Genomic DNA, 26,823 nt, shown 5'->3' with positions numbered 1-26,823 from the left:
TTGCTGTTGATGATGGGAGTTGTTGCTGTTGATGGGAGTTGTTGCTGCTGTTGATGGGAGTTGTTGCTGCTGCTGATGGGAGTTGTTGCTGTTGATGATGGGAGTTGTTGCTGCTGATGGGAGTTGTTGCTGTTGATGGGAGTTGTTGCTGTTGATGGGAGTCGTTGCTGTTGATGGGAGTTGTTGCTGTTGATGGGAGTTGTTGCTGTTGATGGGAGTTGTTGCTGTTGATGGGAGTCGTTGCTGTTGATGGGAGTTGTTGCTGCTGATGGGAGTTGTTGTTGCTGCTGATGGGAGTTGTTGTTGCTGATGGGAGTTGTTGCTGCTGATGGGAGTTGTTGTTGCTGCTGATGGGAGTTGTTGTTGCTGATGGGAGTTGTTGCTGCTGATGGGAGTTGTTGTTGTTGATGGGAGTTGTTGCTGTTGATGGGAGTTGTTGCTGTTGATGGGAGTTGTTGCTGTTGTTGATGGGAGTTGTTGCTGTTGATGGGAGTTGTTGCTGTTGATGATGGGAGTTGTTGTTGTTGTTGATGGGAGTTGTTGCTGTTGATGGGAGTTGTTGCTGTTGATGGGAGTTGTTGCTGTTGATGGGAGTTGTTGCTGTTGATGGGAGTTGTTGCTGCTGATGGGAGTTGTTGCTGCTGATGGGAGTTGTTGCTGCTGATGGGAGTTGTTGATGGGAGTTGTTGTTGTTGTTGATGGGAGTTGTTGTTGATGATGGGAGTTGTTGCTGTTGATGATGGGAGTTGTTGCTGTTGATGATGGGAGTTGTTGCTGTTGATGGGAGTTGTTGCTGTTGATGGGAGTTGTTGCTGTTGATGATGGGAGTTGTTGCTGTTGATGGGAGTTGTTGCTGTTGATGGGAGTTGTTGCTGTTGATGGGAGTTGTTGCTGCTGATGGGAGTTGTTGCTGCTGATGGGAGTTGTTGATGGGAGTTGTTGTTGTTGTTGATGGGAGTTGTTGTTGATGATGGGAGTTGTTGCTGTTGATGATGGGAGTTGTTGCTGTTGATGATGGGAGTTGTTGCTGTTGATGATGGGAGTTGTTGCTGTTGATGGGAGTTGTTGCTGTTGATGGGAGTTGTTGCTGTTGATGGGAGTTGTTTCTGTTGATGGGAGTTGTTGTTGATGATGGGAGTTGTTGCTGTTGATGATGGGAGTTGTTGCTGTTGATGATGGGAGTTGTTGCTGTTGATGGGAGTTGTTGTTGATGATGGGAGTTGTTGTTGTTGATGATGGGAGTTGTTGCTGTTGATGGGAGTTGTTGCTGTTGATGGGAGTTGTTGCTGTTGATGGGAGTTGTTGCTGCTGATGGGAGTTGTTGCTGCTGATGGGAGTTGTTGATGGGAGTTGTTGTTGTTGTTGATGGGAGTTGTTGTTGTTGTTGATGGGAGTTGTTGTTGATGATGGGAGTTGTTGCTGTTGATGATGGGAGTTGTTGTTGTTGATGATGGGAGTTGTTGCTGTTGATGATGGGAGTTGTTGCTGTTGATGATGGGAGTTGTTGCTGTTGATGATGGGAGTTGTTGCTGTTGATGGGAGTTGTTGCTGTTGATGGGAGTTGTTGCTGTTGATGGGAGTTGTTGTTGATGATGGGAGTTGTTGCTGTTGATGGGAGTTGTTGCTGTTGATGGGAGTTGTTGCTGCTGATGGGAGTTGTTGCTGTTGATGGGAGTTGTTGATGGGAGTTGTTGCTGTTGATGGGAGTTGTTGCTGTTGATGATGGGAGTTGTTGCTGTTGATGGGAGTTGTTGCTGCTGCTGATGGGAGTTGTTGTTGCTGCTGATGGGAGTTGTTGTTGCTGCTGATGGGAGTTGTTGTTGCTGTTGATGGGAGTTGTTGATGGGAGTTGTTGCTGTTGATGGGAGTTGTTGCTGTTGATGATGGGAGTTGTTGCTGTTGATGGGAGTTGTTGCTGCTGCTGATGGGAGTTGTTGCTGCTGCTGATGGGAGTTGTTGTTGCTGCTGATGGGAGTTGTTGTTGCTGCTGATGGGAGTTGTTGCTGTTGATGGGAGTTGTTGCTGTTGATGGGAGTTGTTGCTGCTGCTGATGGGAGTTGTTGTTGCTGCTGATGGGAGTTGTTGCTGCTGATGGGAGTTGTTGCTGCTGATGGGAGTTGTTGCTGCTGATGGGAGTTGTTGCTGCTGATGGGAGTTGTTGTTGCTGATGGGAGTTGTTGCTGTTGATGGGAGTTGTTGTTGCTGATGGGAGTTGTTGCTGCTGATGGGAGTTGTTGCTGCTGATGGGAGTTGTTGCTGCTGATGGGAGTTGTTGTTGCTGATGGGAGTTGTTGCTGCTGATGGGAGTTGTTGCTGCTGATGGGAGTTGTTGCTGCTGATGGGAGTTGTTGCTGCTGATGGGAGTTGTTGCTGCTGATGGGAGTTGTTGCTGCTGATGGGAGTTGTTGCTGTTGATGGGAGTTGTTGCTGTTGATGGGAGTTGTTGCTGTTGATGGGAGTTGTTGCTGTTGATGGGAGTTGTTGCTGTTGATGGGAGTTGTTGCTGTTGATGGGAGTTGTTGCTGTTGATGGGAGTTGTTGCTGTTGATGGGAGTTGTTGCTGTTGATGATGGGAGTTGTTGCTGTTGATGATGGGAGTTGTTGCTGTTGATGGGAGTTGTTGATGGGAGTTGTTGCTGTTGATGATGGGAGTTGTTGCTGTTGATGATGGGAGTTGTTGCTGTTGATGGGAGTTGTTGCTGTTGATGGGAGTTGTTGCTGCTGCTGATGGGAGTTGTTGTTGCTGCTGATGGGAGTTGTTGTTGCTGCTGATGGGAGTTGTTGTTGCTGTTGATGGGAGTTGTTGATGGGAGTTGTTGCTGTTGATGGGAGTTGTTGCTGTTGATGATGGGAGTTGTTGCTGTTGATGGGAGTTGTTGCTGCTGCTGATGGGAGTTGTTGTTGCTGCTGATGGGAGTTGTTGTTGCTGCTGATGGGAGTTGTTGCTGCTGCTGATGGGAGTTGTTGTTGCTGCTGATGGGAGTTGTTGTTGCTGCTGATGGGAGTTGTTGTTGCTGCTGATGGGAGTTGTTGCTGTTGATGATGGGAGTTGTTGCTGTTGATGGGAGTTGTTGCTGCTGCTGATGGGAGTTGTTGTTGCTGCTGATGGGAGTTGTTGCTGCTGATGGGAGTTGTTGCTGCTGATGGGAGTTGTTGTTGCTGATGGGAGTTGTTGCTGCTGATGGGAGTTGTTGTTGCTGATGGGAGTTGTTGCTGCTGATGGGAGTTGTTGCTGCTGATGGGAGTTGTTGCTGCTGATGGGAGTTGTTGCTGCTGATGGGAGTTGTTGCTGTTGATGGGAGTTGTTGCTGCTGTTGATGGGAGTTGTTGCTGCTGTTGATGGGAGTTGTTGCTGTTGATGATGGGAGTTGTTGCTGTTGATGGGAGTTGTTGCTGCTGTTGATGGGAGTTGTTGCTGCTGCTGATGGGAGTTGTTGCTGTTGATGATGGGAGTTGTTGCTGCTGATGGGAGTTGTTGCTGTTGATGGGAGTTGTTGCTGTTGATGGGAGTCGTTGCTGTTGATGGGAGTTGTTGCTGTTGATGGGAGTTGTTGCTGTTGATGGGAGTTGTTGCTGTTGATGGGAGTCGTTGCTGTTGATGGGAGTTGTTGCTGCTGATGGGAGTTGTTGTTGCTGCTGATGGGAGTTGTTGTTGCTGATGGGAGTTGTTGCTGCTGATGGGAGTTGTTGTTGCTGCTGATGGGAGTTGTTGTTGCTGATGGGAGTTGTTGCTGCTGATGGGAGTTGTTGTTGTTGATGGGAGTTGTTGCTGTTGATGGGAGTTGTTGCTGTTGATGGGAGTTGTTGCTGTTGTTGATGGGAGTTGTTGCTGTTGATGGGAGTTGTTGCTGTTGATGATGGGAGTTGTTGCTGTTGATGGGAGTTGTTGTTGTTGTTGATGGGAGTTGTTGCTGTTGATGGGAGTTGTTGCTGTTGATGGGAGTTGTTGCTGTTGATGGGAGTTGTTGCTGCTGATGGGAGTTGTTGCTGCTGATGGGAGTTGTTGCTGCTGATGGGAGTTGTTGATGGGAGTTGTTGTTGTTGTTGATGGGAGTTGTTGTTGATGATGGGAGTTGTTGCTGTTGATGATGGGAGTTGTTGCTGTTGATGATGGGAGTTGTTGCTGTTGATGGGAGTTGTTGCTGTTGATGGGAGTTGTTGCTGTTGATGATGGGAGTTGTTGCTGTTGATGGGAGTTGTTGCTGTTGATGGGAGTTGTTGCTGTTGATGGGAGTTGTTGCTGCTGATGGGAGTTGTTGCTGCTGATGGGAGTTGTTGATGGGAGTTGTTGTTGTTGTTGATGGGAGTTGTTGCTGTTGATGATGGGAGTTGTTGCTGTTGATGATGGGAGTTGTTGTTGTTGATGATGGGAGTTGTTGCTGTTGATGATGGGAGTTGTTGCTGTTGATGATGGGAGTTGTTGCTGTTGATGATGGGAGTTGTTGCTGTTGATGGGAGTTGTTGCTGTTGATGGGAGTTGTTGCTGTTGATGGGAGTTGTTTCTGTTGATGGGAGTTGTTGTTGATGATGGGAGTTGTTGCTGTTGATGATGGGAGTTGTTGCTGTTGATGATGGGAGTTGTTGCTGTTGATGGGAGTTGTTGTTGATGATGGGAGTTGTTGTTGTTGATGATGGGAGTTGTTGCTGTTGATGGGAGTTGTTGCTGTTGATGGGAGTTGTTGCTGTTGATGGGAGTTGTTGCTGCTGATGGGAGTTGTTGCTGCTGATGGGAGTTGTTGATGGGAGTTGTTGTTGTTGTTGATGGGAGTTGTTGTTGTTGTTGATGGGAGTTGTTGTTGATGATGGGAGTTGTTGCTGTTGATGATGGGAGTTGTTGTTGTTGATGATGGGAGTTGTTGCTGTTGATGATGGGAGTTGTTGCTGTTGATGATGGGAGTTGTTGCTGTTGATGATGGGAGTTGTTGCTGTTGATGGGAGTTGTTGCTGTTGATGGGAGTTGTTGCTGTTGATGGGAGTTGTTGCTGTTGATGGGAGTTGTTGTTGATGATGGGAGTTGTTGCTGTTGATGGGAGTTGTTGCTGTTGATGGGAGTTGTTGCTGGATAAATACTCATCACCAACAGGCCTTCATTCTTCTCAGAGGAATATCCTCATATTTATTTTCAAATCATTCGATGAAGAATCTATTTATCCATCGTCCTCGGCTACAACCACGTTATTCTGCCCGTCGTTCTAACAGAAATATACGGTTCAAACTGAGAGCCGGAGTCTTTGTAACTTCGTGGTTACAGACCACGAAGAGACACAGCTCTCCCTTTGAGAGACACAGCAAACGACACCACAGCTGAAATAATCTTTATATTTACCGGCACCACATTCAGACGTCCAACGACACAGGTCTGTATAATAGTAATTTCTTCAATGTGTTCTTTTGGGGGGGGGGGGGGGGGGGGTAAAAACCAAAAACGTACCGCCCAGAAGCTAAATGCTTTATTCCCCACATCGATGTTAATACTCCTAAAACTAGCGTCAGACAGTTTGCAATAGTTGAGTCAACGAGAGGGTTTTTGGGAAGTAATAGTCATGGGGGAATATCCTAAAACAGAAGAGCCATTCCGTGTGTCTGTCTGTCACACGTTCACAGTATTAATAAACATACATTGACAAGTTCTCACAAACACTTTTTATTATTTATTTTACTATTCAAATGAGTCACAGCACCTCTTATGTAGCCATATTGCAGAGTGAATGGCATTCTGGGTAGTAACACGCTAAACATATTCCTTAGGATAAAACAATATAAAGTGCTTGAGAGAGAGAGAGGTGTGACAACGGAACCAAACGGGTCATTTGAGTCAAATGATTTTTGTGGGTTCATCGTACCCATGGAAACCGCCAGAGATGGAGCCATCAGTCACCTGCCGTATCCATGCCTACCAGCTCGTCTAATTGTCACTGTAGTCTCCTGTAACTTCCTGGTCGTGACAACTTCCTGTCCTGGTGACATGTTGGGTGAAATGAAAGCGGTAGGTTGGAAACCTGACAGATTAGATCCAGACAGAGGTCCCAGATGACACACCGTTCCCTTCATAGTGCACTACTTTTGGACCGGGGCTCATAGGACTTTGGTCTAAAGTAGTGCGCCCTATAGGGAATAGGGTGCCATTTAGGACGTAAGTAGAGCATGTGATGTGGTTGTTATTAGAGTCCCAGGGACTTGCGGACGATCTGTTGGGCCAGGTTGTAGAACTGGTCTCTGTCCTCACGCCACATCTTGGAAGCGTCCACGTTCGCTCCACTCTCATCATTGGGCTCTGGAGGGAAAAAGGTAGAGGAGAGAATGGCTTGTTTACACTCACTTGGACATATTTAGTGGCAAATACCAAACTTCAAATGAAAACAGCAGTGCCAACATTAGGTTTCAAGTATGTCAATTTATATTGAGTGAACTGGCCTGTTCTGAGGTTGAGATGGCTACAATACGTAGAGAAAACAGACTGTAGTCTGGAGCAGAGAGAGGGGCTATAGCTCTATTCACATTGCTCCTACAGGGGTCTGTCTGCCTCCCACTGCTCCTAAAGGGGTCTGTCTGCCTCCCACTGCTCCTAAAGGGGTCTGTCTGCCTCCCACTGCTCCTAAAGGGGTCTGTCTGCCTCCCATTGCTCCTAAAGGGTTCTGTCTGCCTCCCATTGCTCCTAAAGGGTTCTGTCTGTCTCCCATTGCTCCTAAAGGGTTCTGTCTGTCTCCCATTGCTCCTAAAGGGTTCTGTCTGTCTCCCATTGCTCCTACAGGGTTCTGTCTGCCTCCCATTGCTCCTAAAGGGTTCTGTCTGCCTCCCATTGCTCCTACAGGGTTCTGTCTGCCTCCCATTGCTCCTAAAGGGTTCTGTCTGCCTCCCATTGCTCCTACAGGGTTCTGTCTGCCTCCCATTGCTCCTAAAGGGTTCTGTCTGTCTCCCATTGCTCCTAAAGGGTTCTGTCTGCCTCCCATTGCTCCTACAGGGTTCTGTCTGCCTCCCATTGCTCCTAAAGGGTTCTGTCTGTCTCCCATTGCTCCTAAAGGGTTCTGTCTGTCTCCCATTGCTCCTACAGGGTTCTGTCTGCCTCCCATTGCTCCTAAAGGGTTCTGTCTGCCTCCCATTGCTCCTACAGGGTTCTGTCTGCCTCCCATTGCTCCTAAAGGGTCTGTCTGTCTCCCATTGCTCCTAAAGGGTTCTGTCTGTCTCCCATTGCTCCTACAGGGTTCTGTCTGCCTCCCATTGCTCCTAAAGGGTCTGTCTGTCTCCCATTGCTCCTAAAGGGTTCTGTCTGTCTCCCATTGCTCCTACAGGGTTCTGTCTGCCTCCCATTGCTCCTAAAGGGTCTGTGTCTCCCATTGCTCCTAAAGGGTCTGTCTGTCTCCCATTGCTCCTAAAGGGTCTGTCTGCCTCCCATTGCTCCTAAAGGGGTCTGTCTGCCTCCCATTGCTCCTAAAGGGGTCTGTCTGTCTCCCATTGCTCCTACAGGGTTCCGTCTGCCTCCCATTGCTCCTAAAGGGTTCTGTCTGTCTCCCATTGCTCCTACAGGGTTCTGTCAGTCTCCCATTGCTCCTACAGGGTTCTGTCTGTCTCCCATTGCTCCTAAAGGGTTCTGTCTGTCTCCCATTGCTCCTAAAGGGTTCTGTCTGTCTCCCATTGCTCCTAAAGGGTCTGTCTGTCTCCCATTGCTCCTAAAGGGTTCTGTCTGCCTCCCATTGCTCCTAAAGGGTCTGTCTGTCTCCCATTGCTCCTACAGGGTTGTCTGCCTCCCATTGCTCCTAAAGGGTTCTGTCTGTCTCCCATTGCTCTTACAGGGTTCCGTCTGTCTCCCATTGCTCCTAAAGGGTCTGTCTGTCTCCCATTGCTCCTAAAAGGGGCTGTCTGTCTCCCATTGCTCCTAAAGGGGTCTGTCTGTCTCCCATTGCACCTAAAGGGGTCTGTCTGCCTCCCATTGCTCCTAAAGGGTTCTGTCTGTCTCCCATTGCTCCTACAGGGTTCTGTCTGTCTCCCATTGCTCCTACAGGGTTCTGTCTGTCTCCCATTGCTCCTACAGGGTTCTGTCTGTCTCCCATTGCTCCTAAAGGGTTCTGTCTGTCTCCCATTGTTCCTAAAGGGTTCTGTCTGTCTCCCATTGCTCCTAAAGGGGTCTGTCTGTTTCCCATTGCTCCTAAAGGGTTCTGTCTGCCTCCCATCGCTCCTAAAGGGTTCTGTCTGCCTCCCATTGCTCCTAAAGGGGTCTGTCTGTCTCCCATTGCTCCTAAAGGGTTCTGTCTGCCTCCCATTGCTCCTAAAGGGTTCTGTCTGCCTCCCATTGCTCCTAAAGGGTTCTGTCTGCCTCCCATTGCTCCTAAAGGGTTCAGCCCGCCCGTAGCCCTGGCCGCCCGTAGCCCTGGCCGCATGTAGCCCTGCCTGCCTGCCCGCCCGTAGCCCTGCCTGCCCGCCCGCCCGTAGCCCAGGCCGCCCGTAGCCCTACCTGCCCGTAGCCCTACCTGTCACCACCATCATTATGTCTCAAGTCTTTGTGTGGTGACGTGATACCAGACAGCAGAGTAAGAAAATATCCCCTCGGTCCTAAACTCCCTCTGGAGTGTCAACACGCTCTGTCACGTTCTTAATTGCACAGCGTTGTCAACCTTTCTATTGGTAAATCCAGAGCGTCTCGCTCTCAGAGCGCTCTGGTCTGACCGAGGAGTTGATTGGAGTGTCCTGACCTCACAACAGCAGTAAGGCAGGTAGCCTAGTGGTCAGAGCGTTGGACTAGTAACCCAAAGGTTGCTAGATCGAATCCCCGAGCTGACAAGGTAAAAATCTGTCGTTCTGCCCCTGAACAAGACAGTTAACCCACAGTTCCCCGGTAGGCCGACATTGTAAATAAGATTTTTTTCTTAACTGACTCGCCTAGTTAAATAAAGGTTAAATTATTACTTAAATTAAAAAAAAAATGTAAAAGCACCCAGGCTAACGTTGGCTAGCTAGCTACTTCCAGACACTCAGACCTTTTCACTCCCCCTAGCAGAGCTGATTAGACTGTTTTCATGTCATCCAGTTAGTAACTGTGTGACTGGCACCTGTAATAACACGCACCAGGTTTTTTCATCCGTTAAATTCATCCGTTATTCTGCACTCTCAAACCAGAGTGCTCTGAACTCAGATCACACTGCCAGTGTGAATTTACAAACGCACCCCATAATGTTCAAGGAAGCACCTGTCTGACGGACAGGCCAGGGATGCATTTATTAGGCAACAAATGGAACGAAACTGGGAGGGAATACATGAACGTGTCCAATAAGAAACGCTTGTTTTTTGGTTTTCCGCTGCAAAACGTTTCGCTACGGTGTGACCGAATGAATACGGCCATAATGTTGAGGTAGGTAGGGGACTGACCTGCTAACATGCTGACTACAGACAGTAGGATCTCTCAGGACTGACCTGCTAACATGCTGACTACAGACAGTAGGATCTCTCAGGACTGACCTGCTAACATGCTGACTACAGACAGTAGGATCTTCTCCACACTCTGGACAGGACTCCATCTCTCAGCACTGCTCTCGTAGCCCATCGGGTCGTCTCCTGGAGCGTGCAGGATAGAGATACACACACGGCCATCTGGGTAAACTGAAGAGAGAGAGGAGAACAGTAGACACATACAGGATCACATGACACAAACCCAGTACCTGAAGGATGTATGTAACCTGGTAGTACTTTCATTTTGATAAAAAGCATATTTTTTTTATTTCAGTACAACTGTGGTTGTTTTTTAACGTATTTATTTAACCAGGTATTTATATATATACAGTGCTCAAAAAAATAAAGGGAACACTTAAACAACACAATGTAACTCCAAGTCAATCACACTTCTGTGAAATCAAACTGTCCACTTAGGAAGCAACACTGATTGACAATAAATTTCACATGCTGTTGTGCAAATGGAATAGACAACAGGTGGAAATGATAGGCAATTAGCAAGACACCCCCAATAAAGGAGTGATTCTGCAGGTGGTGGCCACAGACCACTTCTCAGTTCCTATGCTTCCTGGCTGATGTTTTGGTCACTTTTGAATGCTGGCGGTGCTCTCACTCTAGTGGTAGCATGAGACGGAGTCTACAACCCACACAAGTGGCTCAGGTAGTGCAGTTCATCCAGGATGGCACATCAATGCGAGCTGTGGCAAGAAGGTTTGCTGTGTCTGTCAGCGTAGTGTCCAGAGCATGGAGGCTCTACCAGGAGACAGGCCAGTACATCAGGAGACGTGGAGGAGGCCGTAGGAGGGCAACAACCCAGCAGCAGGACCGCTACCTCCGCCTTTGAGCAGGAGGAGCACTGCCAGAGCCCTGCAAAATGACCTCCAGCAGGCCACAAATGTGGGGGGTCGGGCAAGTTGCTGAGGGGAGCGCAGGGCTTTTGACCGGGGTAGGGGGAGCCAGGTGGATAGCATGGCCAGCCGTAGAAAAATGCTTATTGAAATTCTCAATTATCGTAGATTTATCGGTGGTGACAGTGTTTCCTAGCCTCAGTGCAGTGGGCAGCTGGGAGGAGGTGCTCTTATTCTCCATGGACGTTACAGTGTCCCAGAACTTTCTGGAATTAGTGCTACAGGATGCAAATTTCAGTGTGAAAAAGCCTAACTGACTGTGTGTATTGGTTCCTGACTTCTCTGAAAAGTTGCATATCGCGGGGACTATTCGAAGCTAGTGCAGTACGCCACAGGGTGTTTTTGTGCTGGTCAATGGTCAAGAGCAGTCAAGTCTGGAGTGAACCAAGGGCTATATCTGTTCTTAGTTTAAAAAAAAAAATTGGGGGGGGGCTGTAGTAGGGGGTGACAGAGCGAGACAGACAGACATAGACAGACAGACGGACGGACGGACGGACGGACAGACAGACAGACAGAGAGAGACAGACAGACAGAGAGAGAGAGACAGACAAACAGACAGACAGACAGACAGACAGACGGACAGACAGACAGAGAGAGACAGACAGAGAGAGAGAGACAGACAGACAGAGACGGGCTGGAGATTGGATTTGAATCTAAATCAGGGCCGCCCTGCTTCTGGTGAATCAAAGAGCCCGTCAGTTCTACCAGCCACCACCACAAACCACTGTAATACATCAGATCCCATCTACTCTGCTAGGCCATGGAGGGATAGAGCAAGAGTCTTCGTCCCAAAGAGAACCCTATTCCCTATATAGGGCCCCTGGTCAAAAGTAGTACACTATATAGGGAATAGGGTTCCATTTGACCCTCTCCCAGGGATAGTGATCTGTCCTCCCAGCAGCCAGCAGGCTGATAAAGTGCTTCCTGTTTGCAATGTGTTATCTTGTGGCTAGCCTCAATTTCCCCCTGAGCCCTCACCATGCCACATCACATGCCACAGGAGAGAAATGTTACAATGGCAGATACACCATAGACTATCAGGGCTAAAGGGGGGGGGGGGGGGGGGGGGCTTCCAGAAGATCCTGTTTTAACGCTTTCCCCTCGGACCACCCAGGCCTGAGCCATCCAGTACCTCACGTCACAGTTCTCAGATATGGCGGAGAAGAGAAAACGTCAACGTTACAGATGAAGCACAGAATAAAGGCCTCTGGGGAGAAGATCTGGGCAGACGGTGGGTGAGGCAGTGGGGCTGACAAGAAGCGAGGGCTTTTAAAAAAGAGGCCCGCGGGGGTTTAATCTCTTTGATTATGCTTCTACTGCTGACTGGCAGCGTAGCAAAACAAAGCAACTGCTCATGTTCAACAACATACTAGAAGTATCACGTTCCAAGATTCATTTTTACTGAATGGGATTCACACCTTGGAGGTTAACACCCAATATTGGATGTTTCAAACTGTCAGGATCTGGCCTTTGTGGGGGTGAAAAGCAAGGTAAGGTACAATGTCCCAGTCTATGCCCTACAGGGACACGTACTAAACACACACACACACACACACACACACACACACACACACACACACACACACCTTCTCACAGTATCTAGCTGGCTCTCTGCCAGGACAGAACAATAGTGCCAGGTTAGTCTCTACTGTCTTACAAACACGTAAGAAACCTCAGAGTGGTGTCCAGGGACTGCCGACCTCTAATTATCCCGACCAACTCATCGTCAGACAAGCCACAGCAGAGGCACTAGTTACAGCACAGAACAGGGCCTCTCCTCTCCACACCTGGGTTCAAATACTATTTGAAATCATTGACAATACTTTATCTGGGCTTGATTGAGCTTACCTGGTTTAGGGAACCAATACCATTGTCAAAACACCACCCGATCTGGAAACATTCATGCAGGCCAAAGCAAACGCCACAAGAATTTGAAGGATTTCAAACAGTTTTTGAACCCAGATGTGGTGCTCTCTTCCTCCTGGGATCAGCACACCACCACCACTGATTATGTCCGCTCTCATATTGAGGTGTCCCAGCTATTAGCAGATATTAACAGGTATTAACAGGTATTAGCAGGTATTAACAGATATTGGCTGGGCAGAGCAGATATTAACAGGAATTAACAGAGCAGATATTAACAGGTATTAACAGAGCAGGTATTAACAGAGCAGGAATTAACAGAGCAGGTATTAACAGGTATTAACAGAGCAGGTATTAACAGAGCAGGTATTAACAGAGCAGGTATTAACAGGTATTAACAGAGCAGGTATTAACAGAGCAGGTATTAACAGAGCAGGTATTAACAGGTATTAACAGAGCAGATATTAACAGGAATTAACAGAGCAGGTATTAACAGGTATTAACAGAGCAGGTATTAACAGAGCAGGTATTAACAGAGCAGGTATTAACAGGTATTAACAGAGCAGGTATTAACAGGGCAGGTATTAACAGGTATGTGCAGAGCAGATATTAACAGGTATTAACGAGTATTAACAGAGCAGACAGCAGCAACAGAACAGAGGCTGTCGAGCCCTACGGGTTCTCTCTGGGTCCTGAGCTCCATGGGTTCTCCACGGGTCCTGAGCTCCATGGGTTCTCCACGGACCCTGAGCTCCATGGGTTCTCCACGGACCCTGAGCTCTCTGGGTTCTCCACGGACCCTGAGCTCTCTGGGTTCTCCACGGACCCTGAGCTCTCTGGGTTCTCCACGGACCCTGAGCTCTCTGGGTTCTCCACGGACCCTGAGCTCTCTGGGTTCTCCACGGACCCTGAGCTCTCTGGGTTCTCCACGGACCCTGAGCTCTCTGGGTTCTCCACGGACCCTGAGCTCTCTGGGTTCTCCACGGACCCTGAGCTCTCTGGGTTCTCCACGGACCCTGAGCTCTCTGGGTTCTCCACGGACCCTGAGCTCTCTGGGTTCTCCACGGACCCTGAGCTCTCTGGGTTCTCCACGGACCCTGAGCTCTCTGGGTTCTCCACGGACCCTGAGCTCTCTGGGTTCTCCACGGACCCTGAGCTCTCTGGGTTCTCCACGGACCCTGAGCTCTCTGGGTTCTCCACGGACCCTGAGCTCTCTGGGTTCTCCACGGACCCTGAGCTCTCTGGGTTCTCCACGGACCCTGAGCTCTCTGGGTTCTCCACGGACCCTGAGCTCTCTGGGTTCTCCACGGACCCTGAGCTCTCTGGGTTCTCCACGGACCCTGAGCTCTCTGGGTTCTCTACGGACCCTGAGCTCTCTGGGTTCTCTACGGACCCTGAGCTCTCTGGGTTCTCTACGGACCCTGAGCTCTCTGGGTTCTCTACGGACGCTGAGCTCTATGGGTTCTCTACGGGTCCTGAGCTCTATGGGTTCTCTACGGACGCTGAGCTCTCTGGGTTCTCTACGGGTCCTGAGCTCTCTGGGTTCTCTACGGACGCTGAGCTCTATGGGTTCTCTATGGGCGCTGAGCTCTATGGGTTCTCTACGGGCGCTGAGCTCTATGGGTTCTCTACGGGCGCTGAGCTCTATGGGTTCTCTACGGGTCCTGAGCTCTATGGGTTCTCTACGGGTCCTGAGCTCTATGGGTTCTCTACGGGTCCTGAGCTCTCTGGGTTTTCTATGGGCGCTGAGCTCTATGGGTTCTCTATGGGCCATGAGCTCTCTGGGTTCTCTATGGGCGCTGAGCTCTATGGGTTCTCTATGGGTCCTGAGCTCTATGGGTTCTCTATGGGTCCTGAGCTCTCTGGGTTTTCTATGGGCGCTGAGCTCTATGGGTTCTCTATGGGTCCTGAGCTCTAAGGGTTCTCTATGGGTCCTAGTTCAAATCGAGTGCACTACATAGTGTAAAGGGTGGCATTGAAGACAGTCTATCCTGTTGCTGCCGTCTGTTGTTAACACTGACGTTGAGTCCCAAATGGAACCATATTCCTGTTATAGTGCACTAGCCTGTAGGGGCCCCTGGTAGTGCACTAGCCTGTACGGGGCCCCTGGTAGTGCACTAACCTGTAGGGGGCCCCTGGTAGTGCACTAACCTGTAGGGGGCCCCTGGTAGTGCACTAACCTGTACGGGGCCCCTGGTAGTGCACTAGCCTGTAGGGGCCCCTGGTAGTGCACTAGCCTGTAGGGGCCCCTGGTAGTGCACTAGCCTGTAGGGGCCCCTGGTAGTGCACTAGCCTGTACGGGGCCCCTGGTAGTGCACTAGCCTGTAGGGGCCCCTGGTAGTGCACTAGCCTGTACGGGGCCCCTGGTAGTGCACTAGCCTGTACGGGGCCCCTGGTAGTGCACTAACCTGTAGGGGGCCCCTGGTAGTGCACTAACCTGTAGGGGGCCCCTGGTAGTGCACTAACCTGTAGGGGGCCCCTGGTAGTGCACTAGCCTGTACGGGGCCCCTGGTAGTGCACTAGCCTGTACGGGGCCCCTGGTAGTGCACTAGCGAGTTGTGAGTTGGGGAAGTGAGTTGGGGAAGTCAGACAGCAACATGGACTGTACCATCAGACTGAGTTGGGGAAGTCAGACAGCAACATGGACTGTACCATCAGACTGAGTTGGGAAAGTCAGACAGCAACATGGACTGTCCCAGGACCATTCTTCAAAAAGTGGCTACTTTGAAGAATCTCAAATATATTTTGATTTGTTTAACACTTTTTTTTGGTTACTACATGATTCCATATGTGTTATTTCATAGTTTTTAATGTCTTCACTATTATTCTACAATGTAGAAAACCCCTGGAATGAGTTGGTGTGTCCAAACTCAAATGATATGTTGATATGCCTCCCGGGTGGCGCAGTGGTCTAGGGCACTGCATCGTAGTGCTAGCTGCGCCACCAGAGTCTCTGGGTTCACGCCCAGGCTCTGTCGCTGCCGGCCGCAACCGGGAGGTCCGTGGGGCGACGCACAATTGGCATAGCGTCGTCCGGGTTAGGGAGGGTTTGGCCGGTAGGGATATCCTTGTCTCAGTATGTAAAAATGTAATAAAATGTATGCACTCTACTGTAAGTCGTTTTGGATAAGAGCGTCTGCTAAATGACTAAAATGTCAATGTAAATGATATGTTGACTTACTGTTTGGGTGAAACATGTCGCAGGTGAACCTCATTTTAGGAGGGCTGAGAGGGTAGTCTGACGGGAAGGAGAGGAGGGCTGGAAATACTCCGCCCTCAAAACACGTGTCCTCAGGACCCCTGGGTAGAAAACACACGGGACGCAGGTCAGGTTAGTTAGGCCCGGAGAAGTGATGACGTGATAAATCATTTACAGCTCAACGGGTGATACATTTTGCATCTGCACATTTTTTCGTCATATGGATTAGAAATGGAAAGCGGTTTTCTACGGACATGGGTCAGATGTCAAATGGTCAGGGTTAAAAAAATAAAAATAAATAAAAAGGAAACAGCTTAATCGTGAACCAAATATTACACAGGCACTTCTGATCTGAGCAGAAAAGTAGCAGAAAGCTGTGAAATCCAAGAGGAACATTTTAACGCCACCATGATGTGTCTTGACATCAGCTTCATGTTGAACCACTATCCGGTAGACCAAACCACTCAACAGCCTAAAACATACTAGGCGCTGCTCTGTTCTCCAAGGGGGAGGAGCCGCTCTGTTCTCCAAGGGGGGTGGTGCCGCTCTGTTCTCCAAGGGGGGAGGTCCCGCTCTGTTCTCCAAGGGGGAGGAGCCGCTCTGTTCTCCAAGGGGGGAGGTGCCGCTCTGGTCTCCAAGGGGGGAGGAGCCGCTCTGTTCTCCAACGGGGGTGGTGCCGCTCTGTTCTCCAAGGGGGGAGGTCCCGCTCTGTTCTCCAAGGGGGAGGAGCCGCTCTGTTCTCCAAGGGGGGAGGTGCCGCTCTGGTCTCCAAGGGGGGAGGTGCCGCTCCGTTCTCCAAGGGGGGAGGTGCCGCTCCGTTCTCCAAGGGGGGAGGTCCCGCTCTGTTCTCCAAGGGGGAGGAGCCGCTCCGTTCTCCAAGGGGGGAGGTGCCGCTCCGTTCTCCAAGGGGGGAGGTGCCGCTCCGTTCTCCAAGGGGGGAGGTGCCGCTCCGTTCTCCAAGGGGGGAGGTGCCGCTCCGTTCTCCAAGGGGGGAGGTGCCGCTCCGTTCTCCAAGGGGGGAGGTGCCGCTCTGGTCTCCAAGGGGGGAGGTGCCGCTCCGTTCTCCAAGGGGGGAGGTGCCGCTCCGTTCTCCAAGGGGGGAGGTCCCGCTCTGTTCTCCAAGGGGGAGGAGCCGCTCCGTTCTCCAAGGGGGGAGGTGCCGCTCCGTTCTCCAAGGGGGGAGGTGCCGCTCCGTTCTCCAAGGGGGGAGGTGCCGCTCCGTTCTCCAAGGGGGGAGGTGCCGCTCCGTTCTCCAAGGGGGGAGGTGCCGCTCCGTTCTCCAAGGGGGAGGTGCCACTCCGTTATCCAAGGGGGAGGTGCCGCTCTGTTCTCCAAGGGGGAGGTGCCGCTGATGTAAGGCTCTGTGGACAGCCAGTGGCTGCGTACCAAATGGAAATGTTCCCACAAGGCAGTGCTTTCATTAGACTGCTGTATCACATGCTGGGGCAGGCAGGGTATTCAGGGGAGGATTAGGCAGAGATGCTAATTATAAGGATCAAAACCCTTCATAGACCCTCTACACTTTGGTCACATAACACAGGACAGTTAGTCAGATATACAATCATCTCTACAACAAGAGGTTTTGCACTGGCTGGGTACGCTAGAATTTCCCTTTAAATGTACATTATTCATATTACAATTAGTTTTCAATAGGTTTAAAAGCATGGCTACTGGCTAGACAAGGAAACGGGAGGGACAGTATAACAGGAGGGACAGTATAACAGGAGGGACAGTATAACTGGAGGGACAGTATAACGGGAGGGACAGCATAACAGGGGGGACAAAACATGGCTTTGCATGTCATCATTGTTACTTAATATACAGTAATATACAATTCATAAAGTACTTTCCATATTTTGTCATTTTGTTATGGTGGTGGCCACCACCATGCTTCACCGTAGGGATGGTGCCAGGTTTCCTCCAGACGTGATGCTTGGCATTCAGGCCAAAGAGTTCAATCTTGGGTTCATTAGACCAGAGACTAATCTTGTTTCTCATGGTCTGAGAGTCTTTAGGTGCCTTTTGGCAAACTCCAAGTAGGCTGTCATGTGCCTTTTACTGAGGAGTGGCTTCCGTCTGGACACTGCCAGCGCCCTGCAAAATGACCTCCAGCAGGCCACAAATGTGCATGTGTCAGCATATGGTCTCACAAGGGGTCTGAGGATCTCATCTCGGTACCTAATGGCAGTCAGGCTACCTCTGGCGAGCACATGGAGGGCTGTGCGGCCCCACAAAGAAATGCCACCCCACACCATGACTGACCCATCGCCAAACCGGTCATGCTGGAGGATGGTGCAGGCAGCAGAACGTTCTCCACGGCGTCTCCAGACTCTGTCACGTCTGTCACATGTGCTCATGTGCTCAGTGTGAACCTGCTTTCATCTGTGAAGAGCACAGGGCGCCAGTGGCGAATTTGCCAATCTTGGTGTTCTCTGGCAAATGCCAAACGTCCTGCACGGTGTTGGGCTGTAAGCACAACCCCTACCTGTGGACGTCGGGCCCTCATACCACCCTCATGGAGTCTGTTTCTGACCGTTTGAGCAGACACATGCACATTTGTGGCCTGCTGGAGGTCATTTTGCAGGGCGCTGGCAGTGCACCTCCTTGCACAAAGGCGGAGGTAGCGGTCCTGCTGCTGGGTTGTTGCCCTCCTACGGCCTCCTCCACGTCTCCTGATGTACTGGCCTGTCTCCTGGTAGCGCCTCCATGCTCTGGACACTACGCTGACAGACACAGCAAACCTTTTTGCCACAGCTCGCATTGATGTGCCATCCTGGATGAACTGCACTACCTGAGCCACTTGTGTGGGTTGTAGACTCCGTCTCATGCTACCACTAGAGTGAGAGCACCGCCAGCATTCAAAAGTGACCAAAACATCCGCCAGGAAGCATAGGAACTGAGAAGTGGTCTGTGGTCACCACCTGCAGAATCACTCCTGTTTTGGGGGGTGTCTTGCTAATTGCCTATAATTTCCACCTTTTGTCTATTCCATTTGCACAACAGCATGTGAAATTTATTGTCAATCAGTGTTGCTTCCTAAGTGGACAGTTTGATTTCACAGCAGCATACCACCCTGCATACCACTGCTGGCTTGCTTCTGAAGCTAAGCAGGGTTGGTCCTGGTCAGTCCTTGGATGGGAGACCAGATGCTGCTGGAAGTGGTGTTGGAGGGCCAGTAGGAGGCTCTTTCCTCTGGTCTAAAAAATATCCCAATGACCCAGGGCAGTGATTGGGGACATTGTCCTGTATAGGGTGCTGTCTTTCAGATGGGAGGTTAAACGGGTGTCCTGACTCTCTGAGGTCATTAAAGATCCCATGGCACTTATCGTAAGAGTAGTGGTGTTAACCCCGGTGTCCTGGCTAAATTCCCAATCTGGCCCTCAAACCATCATGGTCACCTAATAATCCCCAGTTTACAATTGGCTCATTCATCCCCCTCCTCTCCCCTGTAACTATTCACCAGGTCGTTGCTGTAAATGAGAACGTGTTCTCAGTCAACTTACCTGGTAAAATAACGGTAAAATAAAATAAATAAATAAAAAATTGACTTGGAGTTACATTGTGTTGTTTAAGTGTTCCCTTTATTTTTTTGAGCAGTGTATATGCATATTATTATTACTATTGGATTTTTTAAAAACACTATGACGTTTCTAAAACTGTTTGAATGATGTCTGTGAGTATAACATAACTCATATGGCAGGCAAAAACCTGAGAAAAAAATCCAAACAGGAAGTGAGAATTCTGAGACTGGTCGATGTTAAAAGTCATCGCCTATTCAATTCCCTGTAATATATGGATCTGTTTGCACTTCCTACGCCTTCCACTAGATGTCAACAGTCTGTAGAACGCTGAATGAAGCCTATACTGTGATGTGGGGCCGGATGGGAGGTGTTTCAGTCATTGGTCTGGCAGAATGCCAGTTCCTGGTCACGCGCTTTCCTCATGATATCGCCATGCGTTTCCATAACTTCTACAGACACGAAGGAATGCTCCGGTCGGAACGTTATTGGATATATATGATAACAACATCCTATCCCAGAGAAGTTAACAGGCAAATCGTTGGGGGGCTTTAAGGCCTGCCAATCAATCATTAATCATCAAACTTCACAGCCAATCAGCTGTCCCATCTAATTTCCTTAAGAGTTAAAACCCGGGACGGACACGGCAACATCCGTGTTTTGATTGGCTGAGTTAGAAGCACTTAAACAAATCCTTATCCGATCACCCAGCCACCAGATCAGCTGATTGACAGTCAGGTTCTGATCATATCAATTCTGTTAGTTGCACTCCTTGTTCCTAATAGCCTGAGTCCCGGTCTGTTTGTGCCATCATACCACCAACTCTTTGTCACACACTGTCATGCCAAACATCAGAGTTGACAAGTGCACAAACGTATATCTGGGTTCAGGCTACCTCATTTGCTGAACTAAATATCTTACTCATAGAACTTAAAAAGGCCAAACTGAGGAAGGCCTTAAAAGTGGTCAAAGACCCCAGCCACCGACTGCTCTCTCTACTACCGCATGGCAAGCGGTAGCGGAGTGCCAAGTCTAGGACAAAAAGGCTTCTCAACAGCTTTTACCCCCAAAGCCATAAGACTTCTGAACTAGGTAGTCAAATGACTACCCAGACTATTTGCATTGTGTGGATGAAAGGCGGGGTGGGTTTAGAGATCATTAAATATTGTGTGGATGAAGGGTGGGTTGAATAAAGAAAAACAATACCCCCCCAAAAAATCCATTAAATGTATAATTCTCGTACAATTTCTATCTATTGCCTACATTTAGTGCATAAGCCTAAGCTTTAAGGCCTAACTTTAAGCGAACCAAATAGCTTACAATCACATTCGGGAACGGGCAGAAACAGTTCATGTCGATCCACTGAGCCAAAAAAGGACGATGCCCGGAGATTAATTCAATAAGAGGAAAGCTGTGAAATGGAGAGCTGAAAATAAAGAGAAGGGAGGGACAGAAAAGTAACGTTTGGATGATAGCAGTGCTGGCTATGTTATGTGTGATGATGTGAGGAGCTATACAGTTGCAAGTCGGTACATCAAATAGGCCTATGGCACGTCAAGGGAACTGTAGCCTTCAGTTTAGACGGGTTAAATGGAAACTGAAATCTGGACACTGTCTATAACCTCTCGCATTTTAATATGAACTCCTGCAGAATGAGTATTTCTTGCAGTAAAATTATACACCAAAATGTACATTTTAACTTGGAAACAGGAGTGGGGTTAATTTGATATCTTTCTTTTAGCATCTTGAGAGAATGTGAATGTGCAGTTAGCACCTCTACAGACGGTCTTTATCAGCATCATACCAGCTGATGGTATTTCAACCATAAAATATGAATCCAAGACGAACTGAAATCTGATCAGAAACACATTGGGTCGTTTTCACAGCTTCCTATTTCCTTACGACTGGTCAAACTGATTTTTCACCCGAAAAGCTCTTTTTTTTTTTTTTGTTTGTTATTGCACTTTCTACCCGGTCCCTAAAACGTGTTTGTTCCGCGAAAGAAGCAGAAATGACAGATTTACTGATACCAACTAGATTGAGGCATTAAGGCATCATTCTGTTGAGTAAGAGTTTATTTCGTCTTCTAGGGCAACATATAATGACTGAAGAGAATCTGCATGCATCTAATTACAGACTAAACTGACTAAGAAATTGCCTACTAAAATGTTGCCTACCAAAATGTTGAAAATAAGCAGAAATATTTCATATTAATGCACCCGTCAAAAAAATTATTCCACCGTCTCTGACTGTAGCCTAGAGCTCATTTTCTATATTAGTGGATTAGGGTTAGGTGCGGGCCCTGTTCGCCGCTTCTGACCAGAACCCTACGGGCCCTGTTCACCGCTTCTGACCAGAACCCGACAGACCCTGTTCACTATATAGGCCAGTGTCATTTGAGACACAGCTCTTCTGTTGAACCTCCTGACCTCAACTCTCAGGTACTAATACCCATAGCCTTAGTGGCCTGGGACTGCCAGTGGCCTGGCCTGGGACTGCCAGAGGCCTGGCCTGGGACTGCCAGAGGCCTGGCCTGGGACTGCCAGAGGCCTGGCCTGGGACTGCCAGAGGCCTGGCCTGGGACTGCCAGAGACCTGGGACTGCCAGAGGCCTGGGACTGCCAGAGACCTGGGACTGCCAGAGACCTGGGACTGCCAGAGGCCTGGCCTGGGACTGCCAGAGACCTGGGACTGCCAGAGGCCTGGGACTGCCAGAGGCCTGGGACTGCCAGAGGCCTGGGACTGCCAGAGGCCTGGCCTGGGACTGCCAGAGGCCTGGGACTGCCAGAGGCCTGGCCTGGGACTGCCAGGGGCCTGGCCTGGGACTGCCAGGGGCCTGGCCTGGGACTGCCAGAGGCCTGGCCTGGGACTGCCAGAGACCTGGGACTGCCAGAGGCCTGGGACTGCCAGAGGCCTGGGACTGCCAGAGACCTGGGACTGCCAGAGACCTGGGACTGCCAGAGGCCTGGCCTGGGACTGCCAGAGACCTGGGACTGCCAGAGGCCTGGGACTGCCAGAGGCCTGGGACTGCCAGAGGCCTGGGACTGCCAGAGGCCTGGCCTGGGACTGCCAGAGGCCTGGGACTGCCAGAGGCCTGGCCTGGGACTGCCAGGGGCCTGGCCTGGGACTGCCAGGGGCCTGGCCTGGGACTGCCAGGGGCCTGGCCTGGGACTGCCAGAGGCCTGGGACTGCCAGAGGCCTGGCCTGGGACAGCGAGAACGTTAACAGCTGTTACTTACTACACACTGCTGTTAGTTCCTGGAGAGCTGTGTATAGATGAGGAGTAGATATCACGAAATCAAACAGTGAAGAATGCTCTCGGTTGGTATCTCATGTCAGAGAGTTTCCCAGGGTATTGTGTAAGACAAATCACCAGGTCAAACTGAGGGGTTTGCTCCCTGCTACAGTACAACAGTCTCAAAACTATTTACATTGTTGTGTGTGTGTCCCCCCACCTGGACAGCAGGCCAAAACGATTGAAAATAGGTGTATATTAGGACTTTGAATAAAAGTAACACGCTTTTTTTAATGTTACATCCATCCCAAGGTGTCTTCATCCTAGGAAATGATCCGTTGAATATGGAAGACAATCAATAACAGGATGAAACTAGAGGAAAGGCTACTAACAGTTCAATATCATCGTTTTCAATACCTTAACTTGAGAATATATAGACCCTAATATAAAAGACTACGAGACAAGCCTGGGCATCAGTCGGACCAATACCAGGACAGAGAGAGAGAGACATCTACAGCCCCACAACTCTACACTGAAATCTCTATGTCCATTTCTGTCATGGTCAGATGTGGATTACTGTTGTGACTAGTTGGTATCAACATAACAATGCCCATACATGTCCTCGATCCATTTTAAAATCAGTTAGTCAACAGTTTTAAGGCTGGATATTTTTTTAATTATTGTTTTAACGTTGGATTGTGGGTCTCGTGCTCATTAATCAAACAGCCAACAGCCACCTTTCTGACATGGAACCCAAACCGGCTGCCCGTGTGCGCCATCGTGCATAAATGTATTTTGTCCCCCCACACCAAACGCGATCACGACTCGCAGGTTAAAATATCAAAACAAACTCTGAACAAATTACATTCATTTGGGGACAGGTCGAATAGCATTAAACATTTATGGAAATTTGTCTAATTTGTCTTATTTAGCTAGCTTGCTGTTGCTAGCTAATTTGTCCTATTTAGCTAGCTTGCTGTTGCTAGCTAATTTGTCCTATTTAGCTAGCTTGCTGTTGCTAGCTAATTTGTCCTATTTAGCTAGCTTGCTGTTGCTAGCTAATTTGTCCTATTTAGCTAGCTTGCTGTTGCTAGCTAATTTGTCCTATTTAGCTAGCTTGCTGTTGCTAGCTAATTTGTCCTATTTAGCTAGCTTGCTGTTGCTAGCTAATTTGTCCTATTTAGCTAGCTTGCTGTTGCTAGCTAATTTGTCCAATTTAGCTAGCTTGCTGTTGCTAGCTAATTTGTCTAATTTAGCTAGCTTGCTGTTGCTAGCTAATTTCTCCTGGGATATAAACATTGAGTTGTTATTTTACCTGAAATGCACAAGGTCCTCTACTCCGACAATTAATCCACACATAAAACGGCCAACCAAATCGTTTCTAGTCATCTCTCCTCCTTTCAGGCCTTTTCTTCTCTTGACTTTATATTGCGATTGGCAACTTTCATAAATTAGGTGCATTACCGCCACCGACCTCTTTCGTCTTTCAGTCACCCACGTGGGTATAACCAATGAGGAGATGGCACGTGGGTACCTGCTTCTATAAACCAATGAGGAGATGGGAGAGGCAGGACTTGCAGCGCGATCTGCGTCAGAAATAGAACTGACTTCTATTTTAGCCCGTGGCAACGCAGATGCTCGTTGGCGCGCGCAAGCAGTGTGGTTGCAATAATTAAATAAAAAATAATATAGATTTCTAAATTTATTTTGTAACGCGAGCGGTGTAGTCAGCCTGTTAAGCATCACAGGATCAGAGCTGCAAACAGAGTAATAGATGAAACCTGGGGAATCCCCACACTATGAGCTCATAGACCCCTCCAATTCAACTATGGAGTTCAAAGCCAGTTCCCAATGCACCCCTCCTCCCCAATCTTCCCATCTGGTCAAGAAAGCTCAGAATTCATCAGGTTACCCACTAGTTGGACATGAGAATATACAGAATTCATCAGGTTACCCACTAGTTGGGCATGGAAATACACAGAATTCATCAGGTTACCCACTAGTTGGACATGAAAATACACAGAATTCATCAGGTTACCCACTAGTTGGATATGGAAATCCACAGAATTCATCAGGTTACCCACTAGTTGGACATGGAAATACACAGAATTCATCAGGTTACCCACTAGTTGGACATGGAAATACACAGAATTCATCAGGTTACCCACTAGTTGGACATGAAAATACACAGAATTCATCAGATTACCCACTAGTTGGACATGGAAATATACTTTTCTGGACTGATTATCATTCACAGGTACTACATAACCCACTGAATAGACCAAATAAAAGGAGTTTGTTTTAGTTATGTTCCTATAGTTAAGTACTAGTGAACATTTGTTCAGTTGTTTAAATACTTACATAATTAAAGCCTCCCACTCAAAGAAGTTCTCTTCATTTGCAGGGCCTGTCAAGAACATGGAAATGTGATGTCATGATACGAGTCTGACTTAGTTGTTTCTGTAGCTACTAGCTAGTTAGGCTACAGTCCATGACACGACAGTAACATAACTGGTTTCTAGTCAAAACATCAAACAGAGATACACTACATGGTCAAAAGTAACACTACTGACAATGGTTTCTAGTCATAACATCAACCAGAGATACACTACATGATCAAAAGTATGTGGACACCCCTTCACATTAGTAGACTCGGCTATTTCAACCACACCCGTTGCCGGCAGGTGTTTAAAATTGAGCACACCGCCATGCAATCTCCATAGACAAACATTGGCAATAGAATGGCCTTCCTGAAGAGCTCAGTGAGTAACAAACATGTCACTGTCATAGGATGCCACCTTTCCAACAAGTCAGTTCGTCAACTTTCTTCCCTGCTAGAGCTTCCCCCGGTCAACTGTAAGTGATTTTATTGTGAAGTGGAAATGTCTAGGAGCAACAACAGCTGAGCTGTGAAGTGGTAGGCCACACAAGCTCACAGAACGGAACCGCTGAAGAGTGGAAAAGTCGTGTAAAAAGCGTCTGTCCTCAGTTGCAACACTCACTACCGAGTTCCAAACTGCCTCTGGAAGCAACGTCAGCACAATAACTCTTCGTCGGGAGCTTCATGAAATGGGTTTCCGTGGCCGAGCAGCCGCACACACAAGATCACCACCCGCAATGCCAAGCAGGGTGTAAAGCTCACTGCCATTGGACTCTAGAGCCGTGAAAACGCGTTCTCTGGAGTGATGAATTACGCTTCACCATCACCTGGCAGTCCGACGGACGCTACCTGCCCCAATGCATAGTGCCAACTGTAACGTTTGGTGGGGGAGGAATAATGGTCTGGGGCTGTTTTTCATGGTTCGGGCCCCTTAGATCCAATGAAGGGAAATCGTAACGCTACAATGACATTGTAGACGATTCTGTGCTTCCAACTATGTGGCAACAGTTTGAGGAAGGCCCTTTCCTGTTTCAGCATGACAATGCCACTGTGGACAAAGCGAAGTCCATACAGAAATTGTTTGCTGAGATAGGGGTGGAAGAACTTGACTAGCCTGTACAGAGTAGGAATTGAATTGGAAGGACGACAGCGAGTCAGGCGTAATCGCCTAACATCAGTGTCCAACCTCACTAATGCTGTTGTGGTTGAATGGAAGTCCCCGAAGCAATGTTCTACTACCTCAATTGGGGCCGACAAACCAGTGCTCCCGCACATTGGCTAACCGGGCTCTCTGCATTGTGTCCCGCCATCCACCACCCCCTCTTTTACGCTGCTGCTACTCTCTGTTCATCATATATGCATAGTCACTTTAACCATATCTACACATACATACTACCTCAATCAGCCTGACTAACTGGTGTCTGTATGACGCCTCACTACTGTATATAGCCTGTCTTTTTATTTATTTACTTACCTATTGTTCACCTAACACCTTTTTTGCACTATTTTTTTACGTGACGAAAAAACTTTAATTTGACATCCAGTAGAAAGCCTTCCCAGAAGAGTGGAGGCTGTTATAGCAGTAAAGGGGGAACCAACTCGATATTAATGCCCATGATTTTGGAATGAGATGTTCGACGAGAAGGTGTCCACATACTTATGGCCATGTAGTGTACGTTAGCTAACTGGTAATAGGCTTATATAATCTCTCACCTGCAACGATGCCCTCGGGTGGGTTTAGAGTCAGCTCTATGATAGGGGCGAAAGTACACATTACTGTCATGATGTAACGTTAAATATGTAACGTTATTTAAGCGCTAGTCATTTAGATAGAGGCCACAGACTAGCTACACATTTACACCCAGGAAGGCAAGTAAAAGGGTGACGTGGCAATCAGCTAATTCAAATGTAAAAATGTCTACTGATAACTAACTAGTCTAACTAGTCTACTGATTCTCCTGAGTTTCACATTAATGGAAGGCAGGCTAACCGCCAGTTGCAAAACATCTCCATTTGGCTAACGATGCTAGCTAGCTAATGTTAATGACGCTGGCTAGTTAGCAGCCAGTTTATGAGTTAATGTGGCTAGCTAGCTGTCCAATATACTGAAAACTCACGCTTATACTCAGCCATCAGTCTTTTTAACGCAGTACCAGCCATTTGTAAAGAATATAGACTCAAACTCAAAAATAAAAACAGAAAAAAAACAATCACGCCTGTCTTTTGGTTGACAACGCAGCTGCTAACAGCTGATCAACTGCGCATGTCCACACTTCTGGT

At 48.6% G+C, this 26,823-nt stretch overlaps 1 protein-coding gene across 1 annotated transcript; it reads right to left on the bottom strand.

Moving 5' to 3' along the window:
• Positions 1-5,628: 5,628 nt before the first annotated feature.
• Positions 5,629-26,823, bottom strand: ube2g2 (ubiquitin-conjugating enzyme E2G 2 (UBC7 homolog, yeast)). The gene is made up of 6 exons (XM_055871890.1): positions 26,661-26,823; positions 26,257-26,292; positions 24,525-24,570; positions 15,394-15,512; positions 9,451-9,591; positions 5,629-6,274 (listed from the first exon to the last, which is right to left on the bottom strand). Exons 1-6 carry the CDS (start codon positions 26,701-26,703, stop codon positions 6,162-6,164), a joined length of 498 nt encoding a protein of 165 aa, XP_055727865.1. The 5' UTR covers positions 26,704-26,823; the 3' UTR covers positions 5,629-6,161.

This window comes from Salvelinus fontinalis, chromosome 19 (assembly GCF_029448725.1).
Source record: "Salvelinus fontinalis isolate EN_2023a chromosome 19, ASM2944872v1, whole genome shotgun sequence".
In the NCBI taxonomy this organism is placed as follows: domain Eukaryota; kingdom Metazoa; phylum Chordata; class Actinopteri; order Salmoniformes; family Salmonidae; genus Salvelinus; species Salvelinus fontinalis.
This window is presented reverse-complemented; position numbering and strand designations above follow the sequence as displayed.

Bases quoted from the DNA above. Each gene is read 5' to 3' on its own strand.
- ube2g2 (XM_055871890.1), bottom strand. From the start codon at position 26,703: ATGGCTGGTACTGCGTTAAAAAGACTGATGGCTGAGTATAAGC. The intron at 26,293-26,660 runs GTGAGTTTTCAG...CCCCTATCATAG, and splicing joins ACTGATGGCTGAGTATAAGC to AGCTGACTCTAAACCCACCC. The intron at 9,592-15,393 runs GTAAGTCAACAT...CTCTCTCTTCAG, and splicing joins CGACATGTTTCACCCAAACA to TTTACCCAGATGGCCGTGTG.